Raw genomic sequence first — 25,600 nt, 5'->3', positions numbered from 1 at the left:
TATGGACCCTACAACTTCCAAATTCAGAGACCGAATCGGACAAGCCCGCCCTGACGGCGGTAAGAAAACGATTCTCACTTTTCATTGGCTGACCCTCCCGAAGTCGGGACCTTGCTTCATTTTCATTGGTTGTTGCTGCTGTCACCTCCTTTTATCACACTCACTTTCCCATCGGCACCCAGTGAGCTTTGCGGAAGAGTGATTTACAGAAGTCGGGGGCGGGAGTCCGCGTGCTGCTAGCCGGCTACCGCCTCCCGCCCCGCCCCCGGCCCGAGGCCCCGCCCCCAGCCCTGCCGGGCCCCGCCTCTCCCTCCAGAGAGGGCGGGGACCAAGCGGCGGCTGCAGCCGCAGGAATATGCTGGAAGCCAGCGGGCGGGCACCCGGGAGGTGCTGAAGGGACAGTTCCCGCAGCCGAACTTGCCCGCTGAGGGAGGAGGGTGGAGCGGCCCCCGAGCTGGCGGGGCACGTGAGTGATGGAGACCATCTGGATCTACCAGTTCCGCCTCATAGTGATCGGGGACTCCACCGTGGGCAAGTCGTGCCTCCTGCACCGCTTCACCCAGGGCCGCTTTCCCGGACTGCGCTCCCCAGCCTGCGACCCTACGGTCGGCGTGGACTTCTTCTCCCGCTTGCTGGAGATCGAACCCGGCAAGAGGATCAAGCTGCAGCTCTGGGACACGGCGGGACAGGAGCGGTTCAGGTAGGGCCGCCAGCGCTGGGATCCCCGGGGACGCCGGAGACCGCGCCGCCCCTCCGTCTGCTCCGCGCCCCGTCCCCGAGCCTCGGCCCCACCCGCCCTGGTTGGGAAAGGCTCTGCCCTTCCCTCTCGAAAGTGCAAATACTCCATTCTCATTTCCCCTTTGCCCCTCCTCTTCCAGGGATGACTTCCTCCTCCGCAATTTCTCACTTCTTTCTTTGGCGCCCATTTCCTGCATCCCCTTTCCTTCTTTCCTTTCCCGACTGAACCCAGGTCACCCTTGCCGACCCTCCCTCTTCCCCAACTCTTTCTGCCCCTGCTTCAAGTCTTCAGCCCCCTGCTGCCTTCTCCCCAAACTCAAAGTCCCTTGTTGTGCACACCCGGACCCGGCGACCCTCCTCCAAGCTCCCTTTTTCCTACGGTAACCAAGTGGCTTCCCCTCTGTTCCGCCCGGGTAGGGTTCCCAGATTCGTGATCGATCCCTTTAGCTTCACAGCAAGCAGTGCTCCAACCCCGGCGGGTTACTGCAAGAGCTCACTGGGCGTCTTTCAGAGCGAGATGGATGCGGTAATGGTTTGAACACCTCACAGCACCGAATGTGGTCATCAAAAATACTGGGCCATGTCCCGTGGGAATGTGTCTTGTACCGCAACTAGATGTAACATCAGGGACACTGGCACAGCTGAGGGTGTTTTTGTTTTGTTGTGTTTTTTAAGGCTTGAGTTGTCTTTAGAAGTTTGTCATTATTGATGCTTTGGTGGGGAAAAGAGAGATAATTGAGTTTTGTCTGGAACTTTTTATTTTATTTATAATGGATACTTAACTTTCCATGGTGATAATGCATCAGAAAATACTTTTCTAAATAGGAGAGGTCCAAATGAGTAGTCAGTCTCATTCTAAATGTTTGCTGAGACCCTGAAAGAAGGATTTCACAAAGATGACTCATGTAAATAAAAACTAATGTAAATTGTATTCATTTCCAGGATAGTTAAAACTGAACCAGATTACAAAACACATTTTAAATTCTAGGATTTGAGGATACATACTTTTTTAAGAGAAAGGTGAGGAATCTGGTATGTTGTAGTCGTTGGGTTTTTTCTTTTCTTTTTTAAGATTGTGTTATCAATTTGAACTCATTTAAGCAAGCATTTTGCAGTGTTCAGCAAGTAAGTGGCTTGGGAAATACAGTAGTACTCCATGAGGGGACTTCCCAAACATGGCTTCCCCTCGTCCCCAGCCAGCATCCATTCCCTATGAGATCAGCCTAATTCTGTGAGATTGTTCCAACATTTAAAGTTTTGGCTTCCATTCCCAGCTGTGACAATGATTCATAGAGATAATAAGAGGACTGCTTAGCTTGCTTATACTTTAGTTTTCCTCTGTATGAAGTGGAAAGATGGTAAGGCCAGCCCTTCAGAGAGGCGTTCAAGTTCATTGATTTGAATCGTACAATACCTAGAATTCCATGAAGAATTTTTTTCATTTTCAAGAATCTTCCTTTAATTAAAATAATTATCAAACTTCTGATTGCTCATTTGTGAAATGAAGGAACCATTATGATCTCCAAGATTCCTTGCAGTTTTACCATTCTAAGATTGATTGCAAATTCCTTCACTTGTGATCGCAATGAGAGATGAAGTTCAAGATATTTCAGGGTCAGGAAAAAAAAAACACATTTGCTAATAGCTCTCGCTCTACCCTCTAAAGTGAATATAATAAAAACATTTTTTTTTATGCTTTAAACTTCTAGTGTCTACTGTGAATTGCAGCTACAAGAAACAGGGATACTAAAATCGTATTGTATCTAATTGATTCCTTAAAAGTCGCTCCTCAACTTTTTGAGGAGAGTAAAGGATAATTAGATTTTAAAGACCTTTCTGGTAAGTACATCATTGCCTTTAAGAAGACTGTAAATAGTAATTCATTTTATATACATTATTAAAACCAGACAGTAACTCTCCCATAGTAATACAAGGACATTTAGGGGATGTTTACTGACAATGAGTCACACCTTATTTTGTTTGGCTCTTTACCAAAGATATATTTATAAACACATACATATTTCAGTACCTACCTCCAAATGCTTGATTTTCTCTTATTTAGCAGAATGTTTCACCATAAAATTGCACTTAAGCAGATACTGTTAAATCATTCTGTATGTTTAAGAAAATACACATACTTATTTTGTATAATAGATATCCTTGCACATTTATTTCATAGAAAGTTACTATAGCTCATGAAGATATATTTCTGTCAGTCATAATCATACCATTAGGAATTTGTGGGAAATTTTATATTTGGAGGTTTATTAGTGATTGGCTATAAACTAACAAAAAGGAACCTACTTTAGACATAAACAAGTGTTACAGAACAACAAAATAGCATTCCAGTAATTATGACCAAATTAGCCTTAGTTTTCTTCCCCCCCAGCTTTATTGAGGTATAATTGACAAATAAAGCCTTAGTTTTCAATGTTAGGATTAACATGTTAGCGGACAATAACTAGTTGCAAAAAATAAAAGGGAACAAAATCAAAATGGACACAATTTAGAAAAGTAATGTATATGTGAGCATAGTGTAAGTTGTACTATAACTCTCAAATGTTAAGTTTTTATTACTAACACTATGTTTTAGTGAGGATAAATGTTAAATTGCTTTACTAAGGAGAGTCCAAATTAACAGTGCTTTCATTAAAGATATAAGTTTATTTCTCTTGTGTAACAACCTTAAGGTAAGTAGTCTTAAGTTGGTGGAGTGGCTCTGCTCCAGGCCATCATTCAGGTACTTTTCCTCTCATTTTTCCATTACCCCTAGTACATTATCATCTTTGTGTACACTGTGTTCCAGCTCAGGGGAAGGAGAAAGGAAAGATTTAAATCAAGCAGTGTTCCTTTTAAGCAAGTGAGACCAACATGGTACAAATCACTTCAGCTCTCAGTTCACTGAGAACAAATTAATTACAAGGTCACACTTAGACTGGGCTACCATGTGCCCAGGAAGAAGGAAAAATGGATTTGGCACTGTGGGCATTGCAAAGAAACTAGCAATCACCACTTTTAAATTTGAATCATCATAGTGGAAAAAGTTGCACAGGAAAGCAAATGAGCATATTAACACAATGTTAATAAGGGTAAATATTAGAAGAGCTAGAAGTATGGAGAGCATCAAATGTAAGAATATACAGTTCGAATTTTTCCCATAAAAAGCACTTAGGGCAATATAAAAATAAAATGAGATAAAGAAACAGTAATTTTGGTTGTAAGGAACAGGACGCCTCGATGCTTCAAACCAGATTTGGCCTTTTTATTCGTGTTGTCTGACCGTTGGGATGTTATATTAGGTTGGTGCACAAGTAATTGCGGTTTAAAAGGTTGAAAATAATTGCAAAAACTGCAATTACTTGTGCACCAACATAATAGTTACAGCCATTGGTTATAAAGCTCAGAGAATAATGTCCTCCTAATGTGATGCTCCTCAAAGCATATTCTGCAGAACACTCATCCCTTGGAATTCTTTTTTAAAGATGGATTCTGTGATCAAATAAGTTTGGAAATCCCTGTATTCCATATAGCACTCTCTTAGAAGTTCATATTGTTAAGGCTCTAAGAAGTATTGTGGCAAAGAAATCTGTTTAACTTTGGTTACACCAACATTTCCCAAAATTATTTGAGAGGCTAGTTTTAAAATATGAAAATCAATGGTAACTAGTGTTCTAAGGAGTATAATTTGGGAGACATTCCCTTGATGAGTTGCTTTAGTCACATTCTTTGTGCAGAAACACTAAATTTTCGAGGTTTGGAACAATGGGAAGACCTGCAGATGTTAGTTAACCAGCTAATTAATTTAGCAAAAGGCTGTAAATCCTGCCCCTCCCCCGCCAAAAAAATCTGAAGGTGGCCATCGATACCACTGAGCACACTAGGCCTTCCCTCACCCTCTGCCTGCCTCTTCCTCTTTTCCTTTAGCTCCTCTTCTAAGGTGTATCTGTCTCTTCCCTATGTGTCTCTTCTTCCCTATGTTCCCTTCTTCAGCTTCTTATTCTATTTTTCCTTTACCCCTTTCATCTCATAAGAGGGACATCTTAGAATGATTGGAGAATATTAATTTTGGTGTATTAAGAGCCAGTTATTTTTATCCTCCCTGAATTATAAGGAATCTGCTTTCTTCCAGTCTGTCCTATCTGTCAATCGGTGGAAAAGAAAGGTGAGCCACTTAATGATACTGAGGTCCACACCCCCACACACACGTACACATATACCAAGGGACATCAGATATTACTTTAATAAGATATTTTTATTCTTTCTAAAGCAAAATACCTGCAAAGCCAATACTCTATGATTTTAATAAATCTGCCTCCAAAGGTCAGTAACTTTTGATCAATTCATGTAATATATAATTCAGAGAAGTTCACTTTAAAAACCACCACCCCACACAACCTACCTGGCTTATCCTGAAACATCTGTTACGGTAAAAACCATTGTTTTCTGAAAGGAAACACTTTATGCAATAAAGTACTATTCTGACCTATAGGAGTTCCAGAAAAATGTGAAACAGAGGTCAAAGTTGTTTTAAATTTAAAAGTATATTTTTAGTTTAAGCTATGGAAGAGTTTCAAAATATAGATAATAGTTCAGTATGTAAGCATGACTGAATAAATTTTGATGGCTGGCTGGCATATTTTTTAGTTTAGTTTAAAATCTTATCTGTGTTCTCTTAAACATTCTTGAAATGTAATGATTTTTTTTTTTTTCCCTCCTATATTAATGATTTTTTTCATTTTTAGTTTAGGAACACCTTGATAAATTATTATGTTACTGGCAGTAATTCTTTAAGACCATCCACTGATATCAATATCTAGGATATAAACAAGCCATCAAAAATATCTCAGTGCCAAAAAAATATTGAGATAAGGGAACAGAGACTTCTCTCTTAGGCTCATTTCTACTTCACTGAAATGGTGAGTGTATCAGAAGTTACAAGAGGAAGGTCTTTATCGAGCTACGCCCAAAAGGTCTTCAGTGTCATTTCTTTACAAAATGTGATCCTTCTCTATGCCTATTTTTTTCTATTATTTGTGTGATTGGTCATAGTATCTTTTTAAATTATCTTCCTGGACTAGGTAGGTTAAAAGTGGTTTTCCTTCTGTTTTTTTTTTTTTTTTATTAAATTTATTGGGGTGACAATTGTTAGTAAAATTACATAGATTTCAGGTGTATAATTCTGTACTACATCATCTATAAATCCCATTGTGTGTTCACCACCCAGAGTCAGTTCTCCTTCCATCACCATATATTCGATCCCCCTTACCCTCTTCTCCCACCCCCCACCCCCGCCCCCCTTACCCTCTGGCAACCACTAAACTATTATCTGTGTCTATGAGTTTCTGTTTCTCATTTGTTTGTCTTGTTCTTTTGTTGTTTTTGGTTTATATACCACATATCAGTGAAATCACATGGTTCTCTGCTTTTTCTGTCTGACTTGTTTCGCTCAGCATTACTCTCTCAAGATCCATCCATGTTGTCCTTTCCAAGTGTACTTCCTTTTTGTAGGAGTTCGTGTGATTTGGCCTCAAATAGATAAGGCTGAAGGATAGATAGCCTTCATAACAGACCTTTGCCTCAGAAATATAAAAGAATAGTGTGTGGCCCAAGCTGAACCCAGTTCTCTGAGAAGAGATCAAGAGAGAATACTGCAAATGGGAGTTAGTAAATATTAGGAACTTCCTGATATAAGAGATGGCATTATGAAGAAAGGTTATAGATTCTCAAATTCTAGGCATGGCCTATCATTTTTCTTCAGAGTAGCGTTTTTCAAAATGGTAATAATAGGTGTAATTTGAGAAACAGTTTCCTTGATCAAACAGTTTTGGAAATGCTCGGTTGTTGCAGGATTTCTCAGAGCTTTTAACATATTAATATGCTAATACACGTTGTGAATCTCCAAGGCAGATGCGGTGTTTCCCAACCCAGAGTCCCAACCCAGAGTCCTTTTACATAGAGCATTTTAGAGATAGACAGATAGAGGGATAGACAGGTAAATGATAGGGCACTTTAGAAACAGAAACTTCAAAGAAAAAGTATAAGCAATTCCTTAATTTTAGGAATGTATTTGAGAACCTCTCGTGGTTTCTTCTCTTTTATGATTCTCTATGTCTCTTTTGCTGGTGCTTCTGGATGATTTCATCAGTCTCCCTTTTAAAACACTTGATTACTATATTTTAGGGAGAGATCTAATCAAATCTATAGACTCTAGAGAGTCCCTTGATTTTTGTCCGTACAATCAAAATTTAAAAAGGTTTATCTTCCTGCCTGACTTGTCACACTTACACAGATCATACAATATCATTAACACTTATTTTGAACAAAAACACCTTCCAGTTAGAATCACTAGAAAAACTGAAAGAATGATAAAGGAGCAAATGGGTGGAACTATGTAATTTTAGATTTCTTAGCTATAAAAGGACTACAAAAAGAGAATATTCTGAGAACAAAAGATTTTTGGAAACACAGTAGAAAATATAGAACAATGTAAACTTGAAGAAATCGCTCAAAAAGTAGGACAAAGAAGCAAAAATTTCAAAAATAGGGGGAAAAAAGTTTTTTAGAAAATTAGAAGACTCATCCAAAAGGTTCAATACACAAGTAGCAGGCATTTCAAAAAAATAAAACAGAAAAAAACAAAACAGAGAGGAGACATCAGCAGGGAAGCAATACAAGAAAATTTTCCAAGATTTAGGGACTAAGTTTTCAGTACAATAAACGAAAGTAGACACATTCTAAGGCATATTGTTACGAAATTCTAGAACACTGAGGTCACAGAGAAGTTCCTGAAAACTTCCAAGGACTGAGAGGCGGGAGGAAGGTCACATTAAAAACATCACGAATCAGACTGGCCTCAGATTTCCCTAAAACAACAGTGGAGGCTGGAAGACAATGAAGAAATTATTTCAGAATTCTGAAGGAATTATGTATCTGACCAAACTATCATTCAGCTGTGAAAGCAGAAACCAAATGTGCAAGATTGCAAAATATTGCCTTTTGCCTCTTTTTTAGGAAGCAACTTGATGTGCTACACACACACACACACACACACACACACACACACACGTACATAACGGAGGAAACCAGGCATGAAGAGGAACTAACTGTGAAAAAAAGCAAAGCAGATGCCAGGAAGATGGTGAAGGGAAATCCTAGGCTGATATCTCCACTGCAGGATACCAAGGCCAGATTGGAGCTGGCCCAAAGGTTGTGTGGAAGAGATCTCTTCATAACAATGAAATTGACAGAAAAACTAATGTACAAATGAACTTAGAAGAAAACTGTGTGGTAGAGACTTTGTGCTCATTAATATCTGATGCTTCTTCTGGACATATGGGAGGAATATATTTCCATTCCCTCTGCACTTAGCAGAATCATGTAACTAATTGTGGCCAGTGGATTTGAGCAGAAGTCTCTTGTGGTGGTCTTAAAATAGAGCCCAGATTCTTTAACATTCTTCCTATGGAGAGGTAGGTTGCTTGTTACTGCCCATAAGCTGGCCTATCTTGACCAATATGCAAGATAATTATTAACTCTAAGGAAAAGAAGTCATGGTTTACTCCAGGGGTCAGCAATGAAAAGAATCTATACGGTTAGAATAAAAAGTGCTAAGAAATGATCTTTCTAAAATTGTGATACAATGATATTGGCAAGATGGGGAAATGGGAAAACTAAGGATGTGTGGTAAGTGCGCATGTAACAATGATAAAAACATGAACTTAGAAAAACAAGGAAGGGTGGCCGGTTAGCTCAGTGGTTAGAGCACAGTGCTCATAATACCCAGGTCGCGGGTTCGATTTCCATATGGGCCAGTGAGCTGTGCCCTCCACAACTGGATTGAAAACAACGACTTGACTTGGAGCTGAGCTGCGCCCCCCCACCCCCAACAACTAGATTGAAAACAACGATGGAGCAGATGGGTCCTGGAAAAACACACTGTTCCCCAATATTCCCCAATAAAAATAAAAAAAGAAGAAAGAAACAAAGAAAAGAACATAATCTATTTAAAGAACTTGAAAATAAAAGCTGCATAATTTCAGAAATAGAATGAAATGAGGAAAAGATAAACATCAATTATAAATTTCAAGATGTGGAGAGATGTACAAAAGCACAGCAGTATAGAGGAAGTCAAATGGGAACAGACAGAAGTCACAAAAATGGTCAGAGAATGATGACACAAGACAAAATACTCTTTAATTGTGTGAGACCACATAATGCACTATGGAAAACAAAATAATCACGAGAAACTGGTCATCATCTCTCTTTTTTTTAAAGATTTTATTGGGGAAGGGGAACAGGACTTTATTGGGGAACAGTGTGTACTTCCAGGACTTTTTTCCAAGTCAAGTTGTTGTCCTTTCAATCTTAGTTGTGGAGGGCGCAGCTCAGCTCCAGGTCCAGTTGCCGTTGCTAGTTGCAGGGGGCACAGCCCACCATCCCTTGCAGGAGTCGAACTGGCAACCTTGTGGTTGAGAGGACACGCTCCAACCAACTGAGCCCTCCGGGAGCTCAGCGGCAGCTCAGCTCAAGGTGCCGTGTTCAATCTTAGTTTCAGGGGGCAGAGCCCACCATCCCTTGCAGGAGTCGAGGAATTGAACTGGCAACCCTGTGGTTGAGAGCCCACTGGCCCATGTGGGAATTGAACCTGCAGCCCAGAGTAAGGAGCACGGAGCTCTAACCACCTGAGCCACCGGGCCGGCCCCATCATCTCATTTTTGTTCTGCAAAAGGATGCCAGAAAGCATTGGAGTAAGTGCTGAAGTCTTTAAATGCTCTGGTAACATACCAATAAAAAATAAGCATCCTTTCATTACCACCTTGCAGACAATTAATGAAGCTAGAAACATTTCTCATTAATTTCCAAATAAACTATTTCAGTTTTCACAACACATAACTTATTCACCTTCCAGAATCCACTGCAAAGTACAATTTGAATTACTACCAATTTAAATACAGTAGGTTTTTGGAAAATGTGGATGATTTCACCTATATGCTTATAGTGTGTACAGTTATTCAACTTCTCCCCTTTTGACTTCACAAATTCCTACTATAAATATCAAAAGGAAATAAGCATTTTTGTTTTTCTCTGTTATTCTCCCATTTGCTCAGCATTTGCATGCTGGCTGGGCACAGTCTGACAGAATCTGACCTTATTAATTTAGTTCTTAATTAATTTGCAAATACTGGTAGGACTTATGCATGTCCAGTCTGTTTTAGACACTTAGGGATATAGCATTCCAAAAGAACTGACAAAAACTCTTGCTCTCATGGAGCTTATCTTCTAAAGGGGGGAGAAAGGCGATAACCAAATAAGCTGAAAAAACTGTATAGGAGATCAGAACATGTTAATTGCAACAGAGGAAAATAGAGGATAAAAGGTGAATAGAGCATGCTGCGTGGTAAGAAGGCTTCACTGTCATAAAATGATGATTTTTCAGAAAAGGAAAATAAAAGGTGGTCATGGGAATTAATGCATATATTCAAAAAGAGAATATGGCCTCTTAGGTCTTGTCAGTATTATACTGTATGTAGCCTCCACCACCACAAATTTGATTTTCGATGGAAAGACCCTGGAATTATAAAAGAAAACAAATTTTAATGTTTGTATGTATAAAGAAAGACATAAGCTTCAAGTTTCCGAATATTAGGCTAGGGCAGGGGCAGGGACTGTTAGCCTTAGAAACAAAAGGAGCGGGGAGACTTGTGTTTTAGTCTCCTGCAAGCATTCCAAAGGGTCCAGATTACAAGGCAAGTGAAGCAAGTACGTAAAGCATCAACACAAGGTCTATTCCCAGAAGGGCCACAGGAATGTAATGTCATGGTGAACAGAGGCTCTCACAAGACTAATGCATTTATAGTCTGCTTGCTGCCAACAGCCTTTGGCATCAAAGTACTTCTGTCCTCTAAATGCCTATCTTACAATTGGCAAAGCCACAGAAGGGCATTTCCAGGGTGGAACATCTGCTTCATTTTGCCTAAGTAAGTCAGCAAGTGCTCTATGTTTTGTTACTTTTTTAAGAGGCCTGTGTACATCCAACAAAGTTCATAATAACAGCCTGTAAGAGATATATAATCTTGCCACTTTCAGATAAAATTTTTTATATAAGTAACTATCTAGTATAAATAATCTGGGGCATTGTAGTGCCTATGGTGGCCAGGGGTGGGAGGAGCAGAAAATGAGCTGCTGTTCAATGGGTATGGAGTTTCAGTCATGCAAGATGAGAAAGTTCTGGAGATCTGCTGTACAATATTGTGCTTATAGTTAATACTGCCCTACTGTATGCTTAAAAATTGTTAAGAGGGTAGATCTCACATTATGTGTTTTTCACCATCATAATAAAAAAATGAATTTTAGCCTTTGAAAGTATGTTGCGAGTTCAGAAATATTTGTGACTTTGTTTTATGTCCTTTTCTTAAAAAATATATGTAGACTGTATCAATTAGGTCAGCCAACTTAAGGAACTTAATCAAAAATGAAAGTAACTGAAGGCATATCTGAGGCACAGAGACTTGACAGGAAGCTGGAGAGACCGGGCTTGGAATGAAGGAAAAGATCCCAGGAGTTCTGGGCAGCAAGAACCACAGAAGGCCAGTGTGGTCGCCAAAATACTATCGTCCCTTTTTTTCTGCCTGGTTTCTCCCAGCCATAAGAATCCCGAAATGTCCAGTTGGCAGTCTCAGCTAATTCAGTAGAAGCATCACAGGGTTCTCTATTGAAAGCTTTTCTCCCTTGGATATGAAAACCTTTATATCAGCAGAATTCAGAGTCACAGGGATTAGGAGCAACAAAAATATTTAGTGACTCATTAGTGTAATGGTGAGAGGCACCACACTCCACTTTCCCGCTGTGTTTCCTGTACCACAGTATCTATTAATGGGGGAAATCACCACCTACTCTATTCCTCACAGTTTAGAACATACATCCTGAAGGATCATGCCAAAATCTTATAAATTTGGACATGGGCATAACTGAATCTTATTAACCCATTCCACAGTTTTATAGGGCCATATCCCTCTAAGTGACAGTGACATGATAAGATCAATAAATTCCATGGCTTCAGCCCATTTCCCTATCCCTTCCTCTGTTATGTGAAGTTTTGGTCTCAACAAAGTACAGGATACTGTGACTGTATAAGGCACTCCATAAATTCATGGATGGTGGTGCTGGTATCATTTAAATAAAGATTAAACATCTGTTACATTCAGGACATATCAGTGTCTCCTCCATAATGCACCCCCTGCCCCCTAGAGTTAAGTACCATATCCAAGGTGTCAGTAGCTATTGGAAAATTGGGAATTAAGCAGTGACGTCCAAGTACGAGAAAGTCTGTTGAGCCCAGTCACTGACATCATCGCTCTACCAGGACCACTTTGAGTCCAAACATACTGACTGTTAATTATAGGACAGGACATTTTGTTTCATCAATTATTAGGAACTCCTTCATAGAGGGGATTTGGGGTGAGTATTCGCATAGGATACATACTCGAGACCCATCAACATACCTCTTTTGTAATACCTCCTTATTACCTGCCCTCCAATCTTGTTTTTTCCAACATGCCAAACCTTAGCCTCTGCTCATGAATTGTTATAGATTCTTATCTACATCTCTCCACCTCTTTCTCTGAAAGAAGTACAACTAGAAGTTCCACAAATGGACGGGTTTCTGTTTTCCAGTGACCTTCATTGGGCTGACCGATGCCAGCATATTGTTTCAAGCCATCCATAAGGCAGACTTGAATTTTTTCCTCTTTAATTGTAGAGAAATCCAGTAAGGCCATATATTGAGAGGTGCTACAGGGGTAGCATGCTGGGTGTTTGAGCCTTGTTACTGTAGATCCCCTCCGGTACCACCCCTAGTCCTACCTATATTTGTGACCTCTGCTTGGTGACAAAGTTCCAGGCATATTTGTGACCTCTGCTTGGTGACAAAGTGCTCTTGATGAGCACTCAGATTGCACAGTCACTTGATGTTCCACAGCCAGGCAGTTAGTCTCTTATCAAAGCCAGGTTATAAGCCACGAACTATTTCTCGAAAGTGTAATAGCTCTTGAAAAGGAGGGCATGCCTTTATTCCAAAACGCCACTCTTGTAATTGTCCAGTGGACCCTTCCCCAGGCTTGATACAGCATCCCAGATTGCCCTAGGCACTTCAGCCAGGCACCATTAGCTCTGATGGACCATGGGCCAAATGGCAAAGCTGTTTGCATTGTGGTTTGAACCAGCTGAAGAGACTTCTCTTGCTTTCAGCCCTATTAAAGCTGGTAGCGTTTTGGTCTCCCATTTAACGGGTCAGAGAGGTACATCCAAATATTATGCCAGTATCCTCCAAAATTCAAAAAGTTCCAAGTATTATACTTTTTGGTTCTTGGTAGGAAGCATAAAATAACCACAACTTGTCTTTTTTGGAGAAGTTTCACCAGCATGCTCCGGATTAAGGGATACCACTCCCCCAAGAAACTTCACAGAGAATATGGACTACTGTATTTTCATGGGATGTACTTCATGGGAGGTGTGAACAAAAAATACAGTGAATGCTGCTTCCAAGTGCTATCCAACGGAAAGGCAGGGATTTTCAATATGGGAAGTGGCACTTTGAACCTTAGTAACAGTGTGTGACAAGTTTCAACTTGTTCAGTGCAGTCAGTTGGGTGTGAGCTACGGTTGAGAAAAGGTGTGTTTTAAAGTGTGCCATAAACCATGGATCACAGACAGCACATTAACATGAAATGGGCAAACGGTTTCATCCTCCATCATGACAATGCTCCGTGTCATACGTCGCTTCTGATACAGCAATTTCTGTCAAATAAAAACATTACAGTGTGTCCTCATCCACCTTATTCACCGCATCTGGCACCATGTGACTTCTGGCTCTTGCCCAAGGTCAAAATGATTCAGGACATCGAGGCAGCCATGATAGCGCAACTAAAGACACTCACGAAAGAGGACGTTCAGAACTGCTTCAGAAAGTGGCAAGAATGAAAAGATAAGTGTGTTCGAAGCTAGGGGGAGTATTTTGAGGGAGATTGATGGCAATGTGTCTTTTACTGTAATAAATTTTTAAAAATTTAAACATTCACTGTATTTTTTGATCACACATCAAATTTGGGATGCATATATGTATATTTAATTTATCCACCCTCCTCCAACACTGACATGCTCATAGCAACTCAGTGACCTTGGTGTGAGAACATAACACACTACTAATAGGTCTAATATTAGGCACCTTTCTTTTTTATGCATTGCTATTATCTCATTCCCTCAAACTTCCTTACTTTCGTGCTATTTGTTCTGTTTCCCCAACAGCTGTGTTCATCACTTCTACCAAATCAACCATTCACTTACTAAGAAGGTATTGAGTGCCCAATGTGTGCCAGGCCCTTGAGAACCACTGAGTATTCAGTGATGAGCATAGACATGGCACTTGCCTACCTCTCACAATTAGCAAACCAGTATCGAGGATCCAGAAAGTGGAAAGGAGAAGAAAAGGGTGCTACACAGGAGTACTGACCTTGAACATGCAGCAGTTCTGCCCACCAACGTGAGAAACCAATTCTGCCCAAACAGAGCAGCCATTTTTCCTTCTGTGGCGGAATCTAATAAGAAGAGTAAAATGTTCTCCAGTTCTCTATTGTAGGGAGATGAAGGTTGGATGGAAATTTTATTTCTTCCTATGGTAGAAGCCTAAATGTGAGGGATGAGGGAGAGGAGTTTCTCCTGATACCAACAGTATTCCTTGGCACTGTCAAGTATCCACTTGGGATTGGTTATAATTCATTCATAGTGACAGCAGCTGGTCTGATTGAGTGATTTTTCCCCAGAAGCATTCAGCTGCATGCTGAACTGATCCAGATATAGTTTTCCCAGATGAACATGACAGAGGGAGAGGGGCTTGGGAATTGAGATAGTTCCAATGGAAAAATTATAGTCGTGTTTCATAGAGCTAAGATATGGAAGGCAGTAAAGATAAGAGTTGGTCAGTGGACTATAAATCTTGATGAAATTAAAGAATTATCACAGTAAAAACATACTGGCAGGCTATGAGATTTTGATCAAAAAGTAGACTGTAAATTTGCAGTGTTGGAGGTATTTCTGGTGATGAAAAGGAAGTGGATGAGAAAGGCAGAATAGAGGGGAAAGTTCATGAGAAATGAGAAGTTAGGAAACTGAGAGGTGGCATCAGACAGCTCATCCATACGGATGTTGAAATCAGTGAGCAGAACGACAAGAACTGAGAGATAGAAAGACAAAGCCAAGTGCTCAAGTCTTCAGGACATGGAAAATGACCAAGCAGTTGGCAGATGACAACAGATGATAGAGCCAGATGGCATAAGCCTCAAAGGAGCAGAGGAGTTTTTTTTTACTACAGGGTTGGGAGAGAATAATTATCTGGAGGCGGCTTCGGGGAAGCAGAAGCCACCTCCTCCTGACCCTCTAGAATGAGCAGCATGAGTTTGTGTAGGGTAGATGTTGAGGAAAATTTGCCTTCATTGGTTGATGTGAACTTTGGTCTATTAGCTTTTATCTGTTCCTGCATGTGAGGTGATTTCTGTGCTGTGATCAAGGATTAAGTAAATTCCCCCTTTGGTCTCATTCTCCCGAGCAGGGGAGATATGGGATGAGGTTGCTTTCTGGGTCTCATTCTCCCGAGCAGGGGAGATATGGGATGAGGTTGCTTTCTGGGTCTCATTCTCCCGAGCAGGGGAGATATGGGATGAGGTTGCTTTTCTGTCCCCCTTTGGTCTCATTCTCTCAAGTAGGGGAGATATGAGATGATGTTTGTTGTTCTGTCCGTGTTGTGAGGTGATGGTTAGCTTAGGGTTAAAGAAATTCTTGATCAGGGGTTGAGAGAATTCCCTCTTTGTTCTGTCTGTTTCGCCCACATCAGCAGATGAAGTGAAGAAGTAGCTACGTTATATCAGAATGATGTGACAGGCATATCACCAGGCCTTGTTGCTTATCGGGATGAATTGGCCCTTTGGCCGATGGGCAACATTCATATCAGTAACTGCCAGACCCTCCCGGAACTGGCCATTCCCCAAGGGGGAGGCAGGAACAAGAAATTTGGCTCTAAGGTACATCTGAGAAAATATATAAGACAGACCTCAGTTGGCAGTGTAGTTATTATTATTATTTCGTCGTTTCGTCATTTGTCATTGGTGCTTCTTCATCATTCTAACGTTTTGAAGACTTCCAGCAACATGCAGCTCACAGCACCAGGGATGTCCTGACTTTCAGCCATGAACCTGGTGAGGGCTGGCTGGTTCTGGACCTCTCCAGTGTTGTTCCCCGTGGTTAGCCTCCTTGAGAACTTGTTAGCATCTAGAAAACTTGTGTGCAGCTTGCAGCTTACAACATCAGAAGACGTCTTAACTTCTAACAACAACAGCAACGACACCAGCAGCAACATTCTTCAGATTGTTAACACCTTGAAAACTTATATGCAGCTTGCAGCTTATAGCATCAGAAGACGCTTTGACTTCTAACAACAACAACAACAACAACAACGGCAACAGCAGCAGCATTCTTGGGAACTAGCAAGCAGCGGTGTGGGAGACGCCTGAGTTTCTCTCAGCTACAGACCTGGCAAGGTTTTGATTTACGTCTTTTCCAGTGTTGTTCTCCCCTAGTTTGGTGAGCTTTTGGCATCCACTGTAATAGTTACTATCATATAAAGCTTACTACTGCTTTTGGATACTCCTTACTGATGTTATTTGTGTATTTAGCCAAGTGATTTTTGATCAATAGTAAACATATGTTGGGATCTCTTAAACTTATATGTATGTGCACTTCTTTGACATGGCACTGTTATCAATGTATATAGTTTAGTCTTAACCACCTTTATTTTCGGACATTAACATAGTTCTATTAATTGTCTTTGTCTTTTGTTATTGTATATTGTTAAATAAATTGATTAGATATTAAATAAATAATTAATTAGCCCCGTTCTAGAGTGTGTCCCTCCTGTTTCTTTTCCCCACTCGTGATTACAGTGTGCTGTAATGGGGGGTGGGGGGAGACCAGAAGGTTTCAGTCAAGGAGAGGAGGAGGAGAAAACATTCTGAGGAGACTAGTCTTTGAAAATGGGATAAGGGGCCGGCCCGGTGGCTCAGGCAGTTAGAGCTCCATGCTCCTAACTCCGAAGGCTGCCGGTTCAATTCCCACATGGGCCAGTGGGCTCTTAACCACAAGGTTGCTGGTTCGACTCCCACAAGGATGGTGGGCTGTGGCCCCTGCAACTAGCAATGGCAACTGGACCTGGAGGGCAACTGGACCTGGAGCTGAGCTGCGCCCTCCACAACTAAGACTGAAAGAACAACAGCTTGACTTGGAAAAAAGGCCTGGAAGTACACACTGTTCCCCAATAAAGTCCTGTTCCCCTTTCCCAATAAAATCTTAAAAAAAAAAAAAAATGGGATAAGAGCTGCTAAGAATATAGTTTTCAAGGTATAAAAGAACCTGTAGGGGTTTTTTAATAATAAAAACCAGATCTTCCACTTGGGAGGGACAAAGTGCTGCTAAGAACTTGTAACCCTGACCCCTGTCCTACATAATTCACCATCCCCAATATACCATTACACTGGGTTTAGGGGGTGCTGTATCCCCTTTACCAGCCTTACCAAAGTATAGTCTCGTAACTCTTAGTTCTCCCATGAAAAATCCGAGACCAGATTGGAATTCTCACTTCCTTCCTTATTCATCCCTTCCCTCCATCTTCTCCCCTAATTTTTTTCTTTTCTTTAAATCACCCATTCATTCAGTGAGACTTTCAAAGCCCAGAAGGAAAATAGATATAAATTAACGTGATGTTGTTGCTTATAAAGAATTGTTACTCATCATCAACTCCTGAATTCTTTACAGGGAGGCCTACTCACCTACAGTGTTTCCCTGAAAATAAGACCTAGCCAGACAATCAGCTCTAATGCGTCTTTTGGAGCAAAAATTAATATAAGACCCGGTATTATATTATATTATATTACATTATTATATTAAAGACCCAGTCTTATAGTAAAATAAGACCGGATCTTATATTAAATTTTGCTCCAAAAGACATATTAGAGCTGATGGTCTGACTAGGTCTTATTTTCGGGGAAACATGGTAGTTTTTTTAAGACATGTTCCGTACCTCCTATAATACCTTCAAGAATTTCTAAAGATATAAGTGTTCTGACCCAAAGGAGGAGATCCAAGGAAAGATAGATGCTCCCTCATCCCTTCTGTAAGACCTGCCTTTCAAGTTCCAATTTTCAGCCTGAAGGCCTGTTCCATCTCAATGACTGACAGCAGGGATGCCCAATTGTTTTAGGGAAAGCCTACCTCCTAGGAAAACTATATCTGAACCTGAAGCTTAACCATGTCAGAATTCTAAACCTAATATCCATATCCACACAGAGAAACCAGAGATCCAGTTATATAGAAAATGGCAGATGTCATAGAGAGCTTTTATTTCAACTAATCATTAATAAAGCCTGTTTTATGGCATAATTTTATATATTTTGCTGTAATTTTATTTTGTAGAATGATTTCCCAACTGTATTCCAAATGTTTCAAAATTAAATACAAGGCACTAGAAAACATGGTATTTCTTACTGTGTAAGACATGCCTCTGCCTAATATGCAAGCATTTCAACATTGAATTTTCAACCACAAAAGCATGTTTTTTTTCAAATTATATTAATGGTATTAAGTAGGAGGGGGAATAAAAGTAATGCAGACTTAGTGCTAAGTAAATCAAAACTTTCAGTCTAATAACATAGCCTTAATTAGGTTTCTCTTAAGGTACTGTACATATGCCTAAATTCACACATATAAAGATGAGTAACAAAACAATAACAAATTAGTTATCCCTCAAAAACCACAAGTTAAATGAACTGCGTCATTTGTAGCCAGCTAAAGATAGTGGGAGATTTTTTTGTTTATGGTCAATGCCTATATATTATAGTAATCTTTGAGAAAAAAAAATTTTAACTAATCACTTGAGAATCTCTCTGGTGGGAATTCTGAGGAGAAACGAAATGGAAAGAAAGGGGAGGTAAAATACTTTCTTCACATTTCCACAACAAATGTTACTCGTGGTATCAGGTCATAGGACTGAGCTATAATTTCAGCAATCAGATTAATGAAGGTATGTAAAAGTTGAGAGTACTCGATAAACCACTGGTCCTCCACAAACATCTTTGGTGCATCAGGCAAGCAACAAAAGAGTTTGCTTAAGGATGATCTCAGTGCTCAAGACTGACAACTTGGAAACGGAGACACATGCACTCTCTGGCTCACATAACATTTAGCATTTTCCCTCTCCATTAAGATTGATTAATCCAATGTAACAAATATTAAGTGACATCTATCATTTGCCAGGCAGTATGATTGTTGGGTACATAGACAAAAAATATTTGACCCTCAAGGAGCCTTGAATTGAGTGGGAGACACACTAGCAAATTCAATCAGCACATTATGAAAAGTGACATAATGGCAGTATGCCAAAAGTTTAATGGAGTATGAGAGGAGTGTCTAAAAGAGGGGGTGGGGGAGAGGCCAATGGCAGGGAAGGCTACTCATGTATATATACTTTTTGATCTGACTCTTGAAGGAAAAATAGGAGTTTGCTAGGCAAAAATAGGTAGAAGACATTTTAGGTAGAGAAAACAACTTATGTAAAGGCAAAAAGTATAAGACTGTGTGGCATTGCCACCTTGCCTCATGATTCAGTCAGGAAACAAATGGCACACTTCAAAGATTAACTGAAAAGGGTTTAAAGAGGTGACTATTCTCAGAAATGTGAGCAAGGTCAAGGGCAACAACAAAGGATGGTGAAGTATTCAGGGATAGCAACAGTGGCAAGCCATTAACCACCTGGCCAGAAGGGGCAAGAAAAAGGAATGAGATCACCAGAGCCTGGTGAAAGCCATAGATATGAAACAGGGACTGCCTAACAGGGACCTTGGCCAGCAGCAGAGGAACACAAGCACTGCCAAGTCACAGCCTGGGAGGGGTAAATACTGTGTCCTCTCTTTCCTCCAGTCTCCCGTAGGCGCCTCTCATTGGCTGAACCCCACGGCAAGCCAGAGGACAAGGGAGTTTGGGAAAGCTTTCTGTAAAGGTCAGCTTCCAGAAGCCCAGAAATTGAAGACTAGATCTGGAGAAGCAAACAATCATTAGCATACCTCATATTCGTATCCCATATCCAAACAATTTCCTATTTCTTGAATAGGTATAGCATAGGTCTGACTATACCTGTAATTAACATTATAACAAGTTTGCCCTTGTTTCTTCTTCCTTCACTGATAAAGAAGAGAGGAGCTTGTTGAATTAAATGACAGGGAGAGATTCTTAAGATCTGGTTTGCTATGCAACCTCTGCCCTTTGCCAAATCTTTCTGTGACTATTTTTAACTACAGTGATGTAATAATTGTTCTATCATATATTTAAACATAAAAACAAATAATCCTAAGACAGTATGAGATGACATATTGTTTAAGTGCTCATTTGTGTATCTAAAAATAATGTCAGTGAATGAAACTCGCTTGCATATTAGACTCGTAGAATATTTTTGGTCACTTAAGACACTTCATACTTGATTTACAAATTCCAATTAAATCACATTGAGGTATCTTAAATTTTTATTATGGGCTACATTGTTTGAAAGGGGAATAAAAACAACTTGTTCTTTTACAACCTTTTTTTCTTTTTCTTTTTCAGATCAATAACTCGATCTTACTACCGCAACTCAGTTGGTGGATTTTTAGTATTTGACATTACTAACCGACGATCTTTTGAACATGTGAAAGATTGGCTAGAAGAAGCAAAAATGCACGTGCAGCCATTTCAGATTATATTTCTTCTAGTGGGACATAAATGTGATTTAGCTTCACAACGTCAAGTTACAAGGGAAGAAGCTGAAAAACTGTCAGCAGACTGTGGTATGAAGTATATAGAAACCTCAGCAAAAGATGCTACAAATGTTGAGGAATCCTTCACGATCTTGACAAGAGACATATATGAACTTATCAAAAGGGGAGAAATTTGTATTCAGGATGGCTGGGAAGGGGTTAAAAGTGGTTTTGTTCCAAATACTGTACATTCTTCTGAGGAAGCAGTGAAGCCCAGGAAAGAGTGCTTCTGCTGATTTCAGACATGCCAAAGAACTAACAAGAACAGATTGGGTGTCATTTCAGGATAAATACTAACATTAACAGGAGAATGATACAATGAAAGCATTTAAAAAAAATGGTCAATCATGTTAACACTATTTTGTAAGGTATTTGATTCAGAACGCTATGCTTGTGCTAAAATATCAAGCAAAACAGACAACTTTTTCTTGAAACTGTAGTAGAATTACCCCCATTCTCACTTTGTTGGCCGTAATGTCCAAATACGTCAATATTACTCATTTTTCTTGACAGCTTGAAATGGGTTTTGGGTTTTTTTTTGTCTGATTGAAAAGATTTTATGAGGAATTACATTCTCTTGAGTTAATTTATTAAAATTGAATGGTAAAGTGAATTTAAATAATCTCAGAAGTCTCAACTAGGACTAAAATAACAATTCCTTGCTTAAGGTACCAAGTTTTTAACTATTCTCTGTAATATTTATCCTCCTTTAATTTTGCCGGAACATAAAATAAGTTTTATACTCATTTTTGTTTTCTGATTTGTTGCTCCTAAAATTTTTATGTTTTATGAAGTTACCTAAGGATTCAAGCAAAATATTTTATTACAAATATTTGTAAAAATTAAAACAAAGGAGCACTCATCAGCAAATGTTTTGATGTCATAGTATACTGTCCTTATTTAGATAAGAAAAACAAATTTATTTATATACTGACATTTTCCAAAAAGTAAATGCAATTTACCTTAAACTAAATGCAATTTACCTTGAACTACTGTCAAAATTACCAATATAGGTAAATATAGAATGTTTTTAGTAAGAGCTTTTTTGTCCAAGTAAATTTCCAAATTTCCCCACTTTGAATACAAAAAAAAGTATAAGAAAGATTTTTCTGGACAAAGAAAATTGGGTGGGTACATGTTTGATGTATTTAGCAATCAAATTGTATTTTACAATATCATCAGTAAAAGTAAAGATAAAATAATGAGTTAAGGCTCTAAAATGACTTTTGAGTTTCCTGATTTTTGAGTTTCCTTATTGGTTAAATTCCCCTTCTGGAAGGAACATTTTGATGACAATGTCAAATATTTCATAACATACATTTCTATTCTGTTCTGTAAACCATTCCTAATCCCAAAGGGGCACCAAACGAAGCTGCCTTTTTGGAATCACGAGGTTTTTACTGTCAAACTATAGTAGCTTCATTTTGTTTGAAAACCAAAGTGGTATGGTAGAAAGAATATTTAAGAAGTCAGAAAACCTAGGTTCTAAGCTTGCCTTTGCTATACCAATATTTGTACATAAGTCACTTCACTTCTCTAAGCAGTTTTCTCATCTATAAAATGAGGTTAATAACCCCATTTATTGTGTTTCATGGATTTATTTTGAAAATCAAGTGAATCATGTGAAAAAGCTTTGTAAGTAGAGAAAGCAGCATACAAATGTGAGATTGTTATCAGCCGCTCATGGGCATACTTTTTACAATGGATGAGAATTTGGCTTTCTCACGTTCTTTTGCTGCATTCCCTCCCACCTTCTGTAGAGAGAGCAGAAGAAGGTACATGTTCTCACAGACCTGGGGGAATTCTTGGTTTGATGTATACCCTCTGTCCTCTTAACCTGAAACACTGCTCCTCCAAAGTAGAAACAATAGGGAAATGACAGGAGACTGAATTCAATCAAAAATCACATTTAAATGTAGTTTTTGAGCATCTTTGAAATAGATATTTAATTATATTTTTAAGTACTTGTACATTTTCTAGGTTCATGTAAGTATTTTTAATAGTGCTTATGGAGACAAGAATATAAATTATAACATCACCGTAAAAATTTTGAATATTTTCTTGATATTCTTAGATTAATTTCACTTGAATGAGTTCAAACTATAATTGACCAGATAAGAAAATACCTGTCCCCCAAAATGTGAAGTAATCTATTTTTACTGTTAAAATTTTAAATCTTATAATTTTCCATCAGTCCAAAATGGCATAAACTCAAAAACTGAACATCTAACAGCAGTTTAAAATATAGTCACTTATGCTCGCTTACAAAGTTAAATAGCTAAAATAGGAAATGTGATTAACGTCTAGTGGACACTCTTCATAATACTAATGCTAGAGTAAGACTAATATTTGGGCTAACGGATATGATGTATTCCAACATTTAGAATAGAATTAAGGAATTGGAAGAAACAAATAGGAAAGCAGAGCCCCAAAAAGTTAATACTTACCAAGGTCACACATAAGCAGAAGCAAGCCTAGAGCTCTGGTTCTCCTTACACCTTCATCGGGGTTCTTTCCATTACCATTCTGTATCGGGTGTGTAGGTGTTTGTGTGTGTGGTAAAGAAAAGGGGAAATGTGATCTAACTGAATCCACAAAATACTAAAATTGAGCTGAATCATTTTGACATTATAGAGGAGTTATTCGTGGTATGACAATATTAAAATGAACAGTGACTACAAAGAACTGAATTCTTTTTTTTTGTTTTCTTATTGTCTTTTTTATATATTTTCTTTAGTTTTTTCTTTATTTTAGTTTTTTTTAAATTTTAATAACTGAATTCTTATACAAGATTGCCAAATGTCTGTATAAGCTTAGCCAGATGATCTTTATCCATATATTCAAGTGTATACACATACATATGGATATTATATATATATATATAAAATAACTGACCTATTTTCTTATACATCGTTATAGAGAATATGGATTATAATGCCTAAATAGTAAAAATATTTGCTCCAGGCAAAACCATCATGTTAACTAAGTGTCTTAGAAGTTATATTAATATATACTTGAATCAGAGATGATTGAAATTATTTAATTTGAAATTTATTTAATTTAAATTTGAATCTATTTAAAAATTTTAAAACTAATGATGCTACAGTATTAAATATTTTAAATAAATATGATTAAAAAATGAAAAACTATCCAATCATGTGATGAATCTGTCCCTGACAGAAATTGCTCATCTTGAGTTACAGTAACACTTTCAGTGCATGTGGTGATATGAAGGTTCATTAAATGGTAAGCTTAAACCAAAATGATTATGTAATCAGAGTGCTTTTAAATGTGGCCTTATATTCATAATAGTAGCAAACAAGATTTCTTGAGCCTGGAATCTTGAGCATTTACTTTAGGTTTCCAAAAGCCTCAAAGTACTCCATGATTTTTTTGTGTGTGGCAACCAATGCAGTTTTTATTATTAAGTTAACTTTACCAATCTATTTATCCAAATTTACATCATTTAAAAAAACAAATCTATGGATTAATAAAATAATTTTAAGAGTGCTTTTGTCAGATTTTATACTGCCCTTGGTTCAATTAAGTACAGAACTTCCACTGACTTCAAAGAGTGCACTATATTTGAATAATTTCCTTGGGTCTGACCTAGTGAGAAGGATTTGAAAGACTAAAGGCCCATTTCATAAGCTAGCTCATTTGTTCCCAGTAATGCCTGGAGAGATTTAGTTGGAAATCCAAAAGAAACATAATCTTTAAGAAAATAAACTTAGATGGTTTATATTTTAATATAGAATACATTCCCAATCAGAAGCTAACTCTTGGGAATTCTACAGCTGATAAATAGCCATCTCTGCTTCAGAATCTTTCTAAATCCCAGTGTCTTCACTAAACTTCATTGAGAAACCAATCTTTACGTCATCTTAAAATAACTAACAAACTATTCTGAACTTAAATGAACTACTGCATGACTTGATATTTCTATAATCTTGATAACAGATGAAAGTAGACACGAGTGAGGAGCTGTGACAATCTCTTATCAATCATTACACTATCTAGTTCATTGAATACACATAATCATGGTATGGAATAAATGAAGAGAAAATAAAAAAGTTTAAGATATTTTTTAATTTAGTGTTCCTGATTGTTATCTCTCTGGGTAAATTTTTTGTCTTTTCTAAAATAGTGCCTAAACTTTGTCTTATCTATGTGACATTCAGTGACGACTAATTGATGATTATTATGTTGAATTAAGCCTATTAAATGTGGGTTCCATATATATGGTTCTATTTTATACATTCTATTCCATCTCATGGAACAAACTTGTTTCGTTATAATCATATCTTGTCTTTTTTTTTTTTAGAATGACAGCCAGTGGAAGAAAGATATGGTATAAACTTTTTGAAGTATGGTATTAGTGTTATTTTGTTTTAAATAATGAATAAAAACAACAAGACTGAGAACTATGATTGTCATGAGAACTAAGGATTGTTACATTATCCACCTTTAGTGAACCATCTTTAGTGGTGCTTTTAAAACACAAGCAACTATTTAACTGCAATTAAATGGATGTGTGTGTTTATTCACAAATGAAATGCAAATAAGAATTAAAGAACTGAAATTTTTTATATATTACATAATACTCTAGTGGACCATGGGGTCGAATCCAATAATCAAATATTTATATATATGCAGAAAAATGTATGAAGATTCACACTAAAAAAGACAAAATCTATAAATAACCTGTTATCAGTTCAAGTCAGATTTTTGCTGCCAAAGGAGTTATCAAAAGACTTTTAAGTATTCAGAGCTTTATGGATTTCAAAATTGTACGAAAGGGATCATGGCCATGTACTATACCTTAACAGATAATTCAGAATTTGTGACTTTTTTCTAGTTGGCTCATCTTTGTCATGCTTCAGACTTGCACACAATAGAAGCTTATTAGCTTTTGAATTGAGCTGTTAAAACAACATGCAAAAAATTTTTATAACATCTGCACATATAATATCTGC

At 38.3% G+C, this 25,600-nt stretch overlaps 1 protein-coding gene across 1 annotated transcript; it reads left to right on the top strand.

Moving 5' to 3' along the window:
• The first annotated feature begins 307 nt into the window (after nucleotides 1-307).
• Nucleotides 308-24,715, top strand: RAB39A (RAB39A, member RAS oncogene family). Its single transcript, XM_019718713.3, has 2 exons — nucleotides 308-700; nucleotides 20,434-24,715. Exons 1-2 carry the CDS (start codon nucleotides 474-476, stop codon nucleotides 20,858-20,860), a joined length of 654 nt encoding a protein of 217 aa, XP_019574272.1. The 5' UTR covers nucleotides 308-473; the 3' UTR covers nucleotides 20,861-24,715.
• The last annotated feature ends 885 nt before the right edge of the window (nucleotides 24,716-25,600 follow it).

Source organism: Rhinolophus sinicus, chromosome 14 (assembly GCF_057876585.1).
Source record: "Rhinolophus sinicus isolate RSI-liver-muscle chromosome 14, RSI-T2T, whole genome shotgun sequence".
Taxonomy (NCBI): Eukaryota; Metazoa; Chordata; class Mammalia; order Chiroptera; family Rhinolophidae; genus Rhinolophus; species Rhinolophus sinicus.
This window is presented reverse-complemented; position numbering and strand designations above follow the sequence as displayed.

Coding starts and splice junctions, on each gene's coding strand:
- RAB39A (XM_019718713.3), top strand. CDS start 474: ATGGAGACCATCTGGATCTACCAGTTCCGCCTCATAGTGATCGGGGAC. Junction 701..20,433: donor GCGGGACAGGAGCGGTTCAG/GTAGGGCCGCCA, acceptor TTTCTTTTTCAG/ATCAATAACTCGATCTTACT.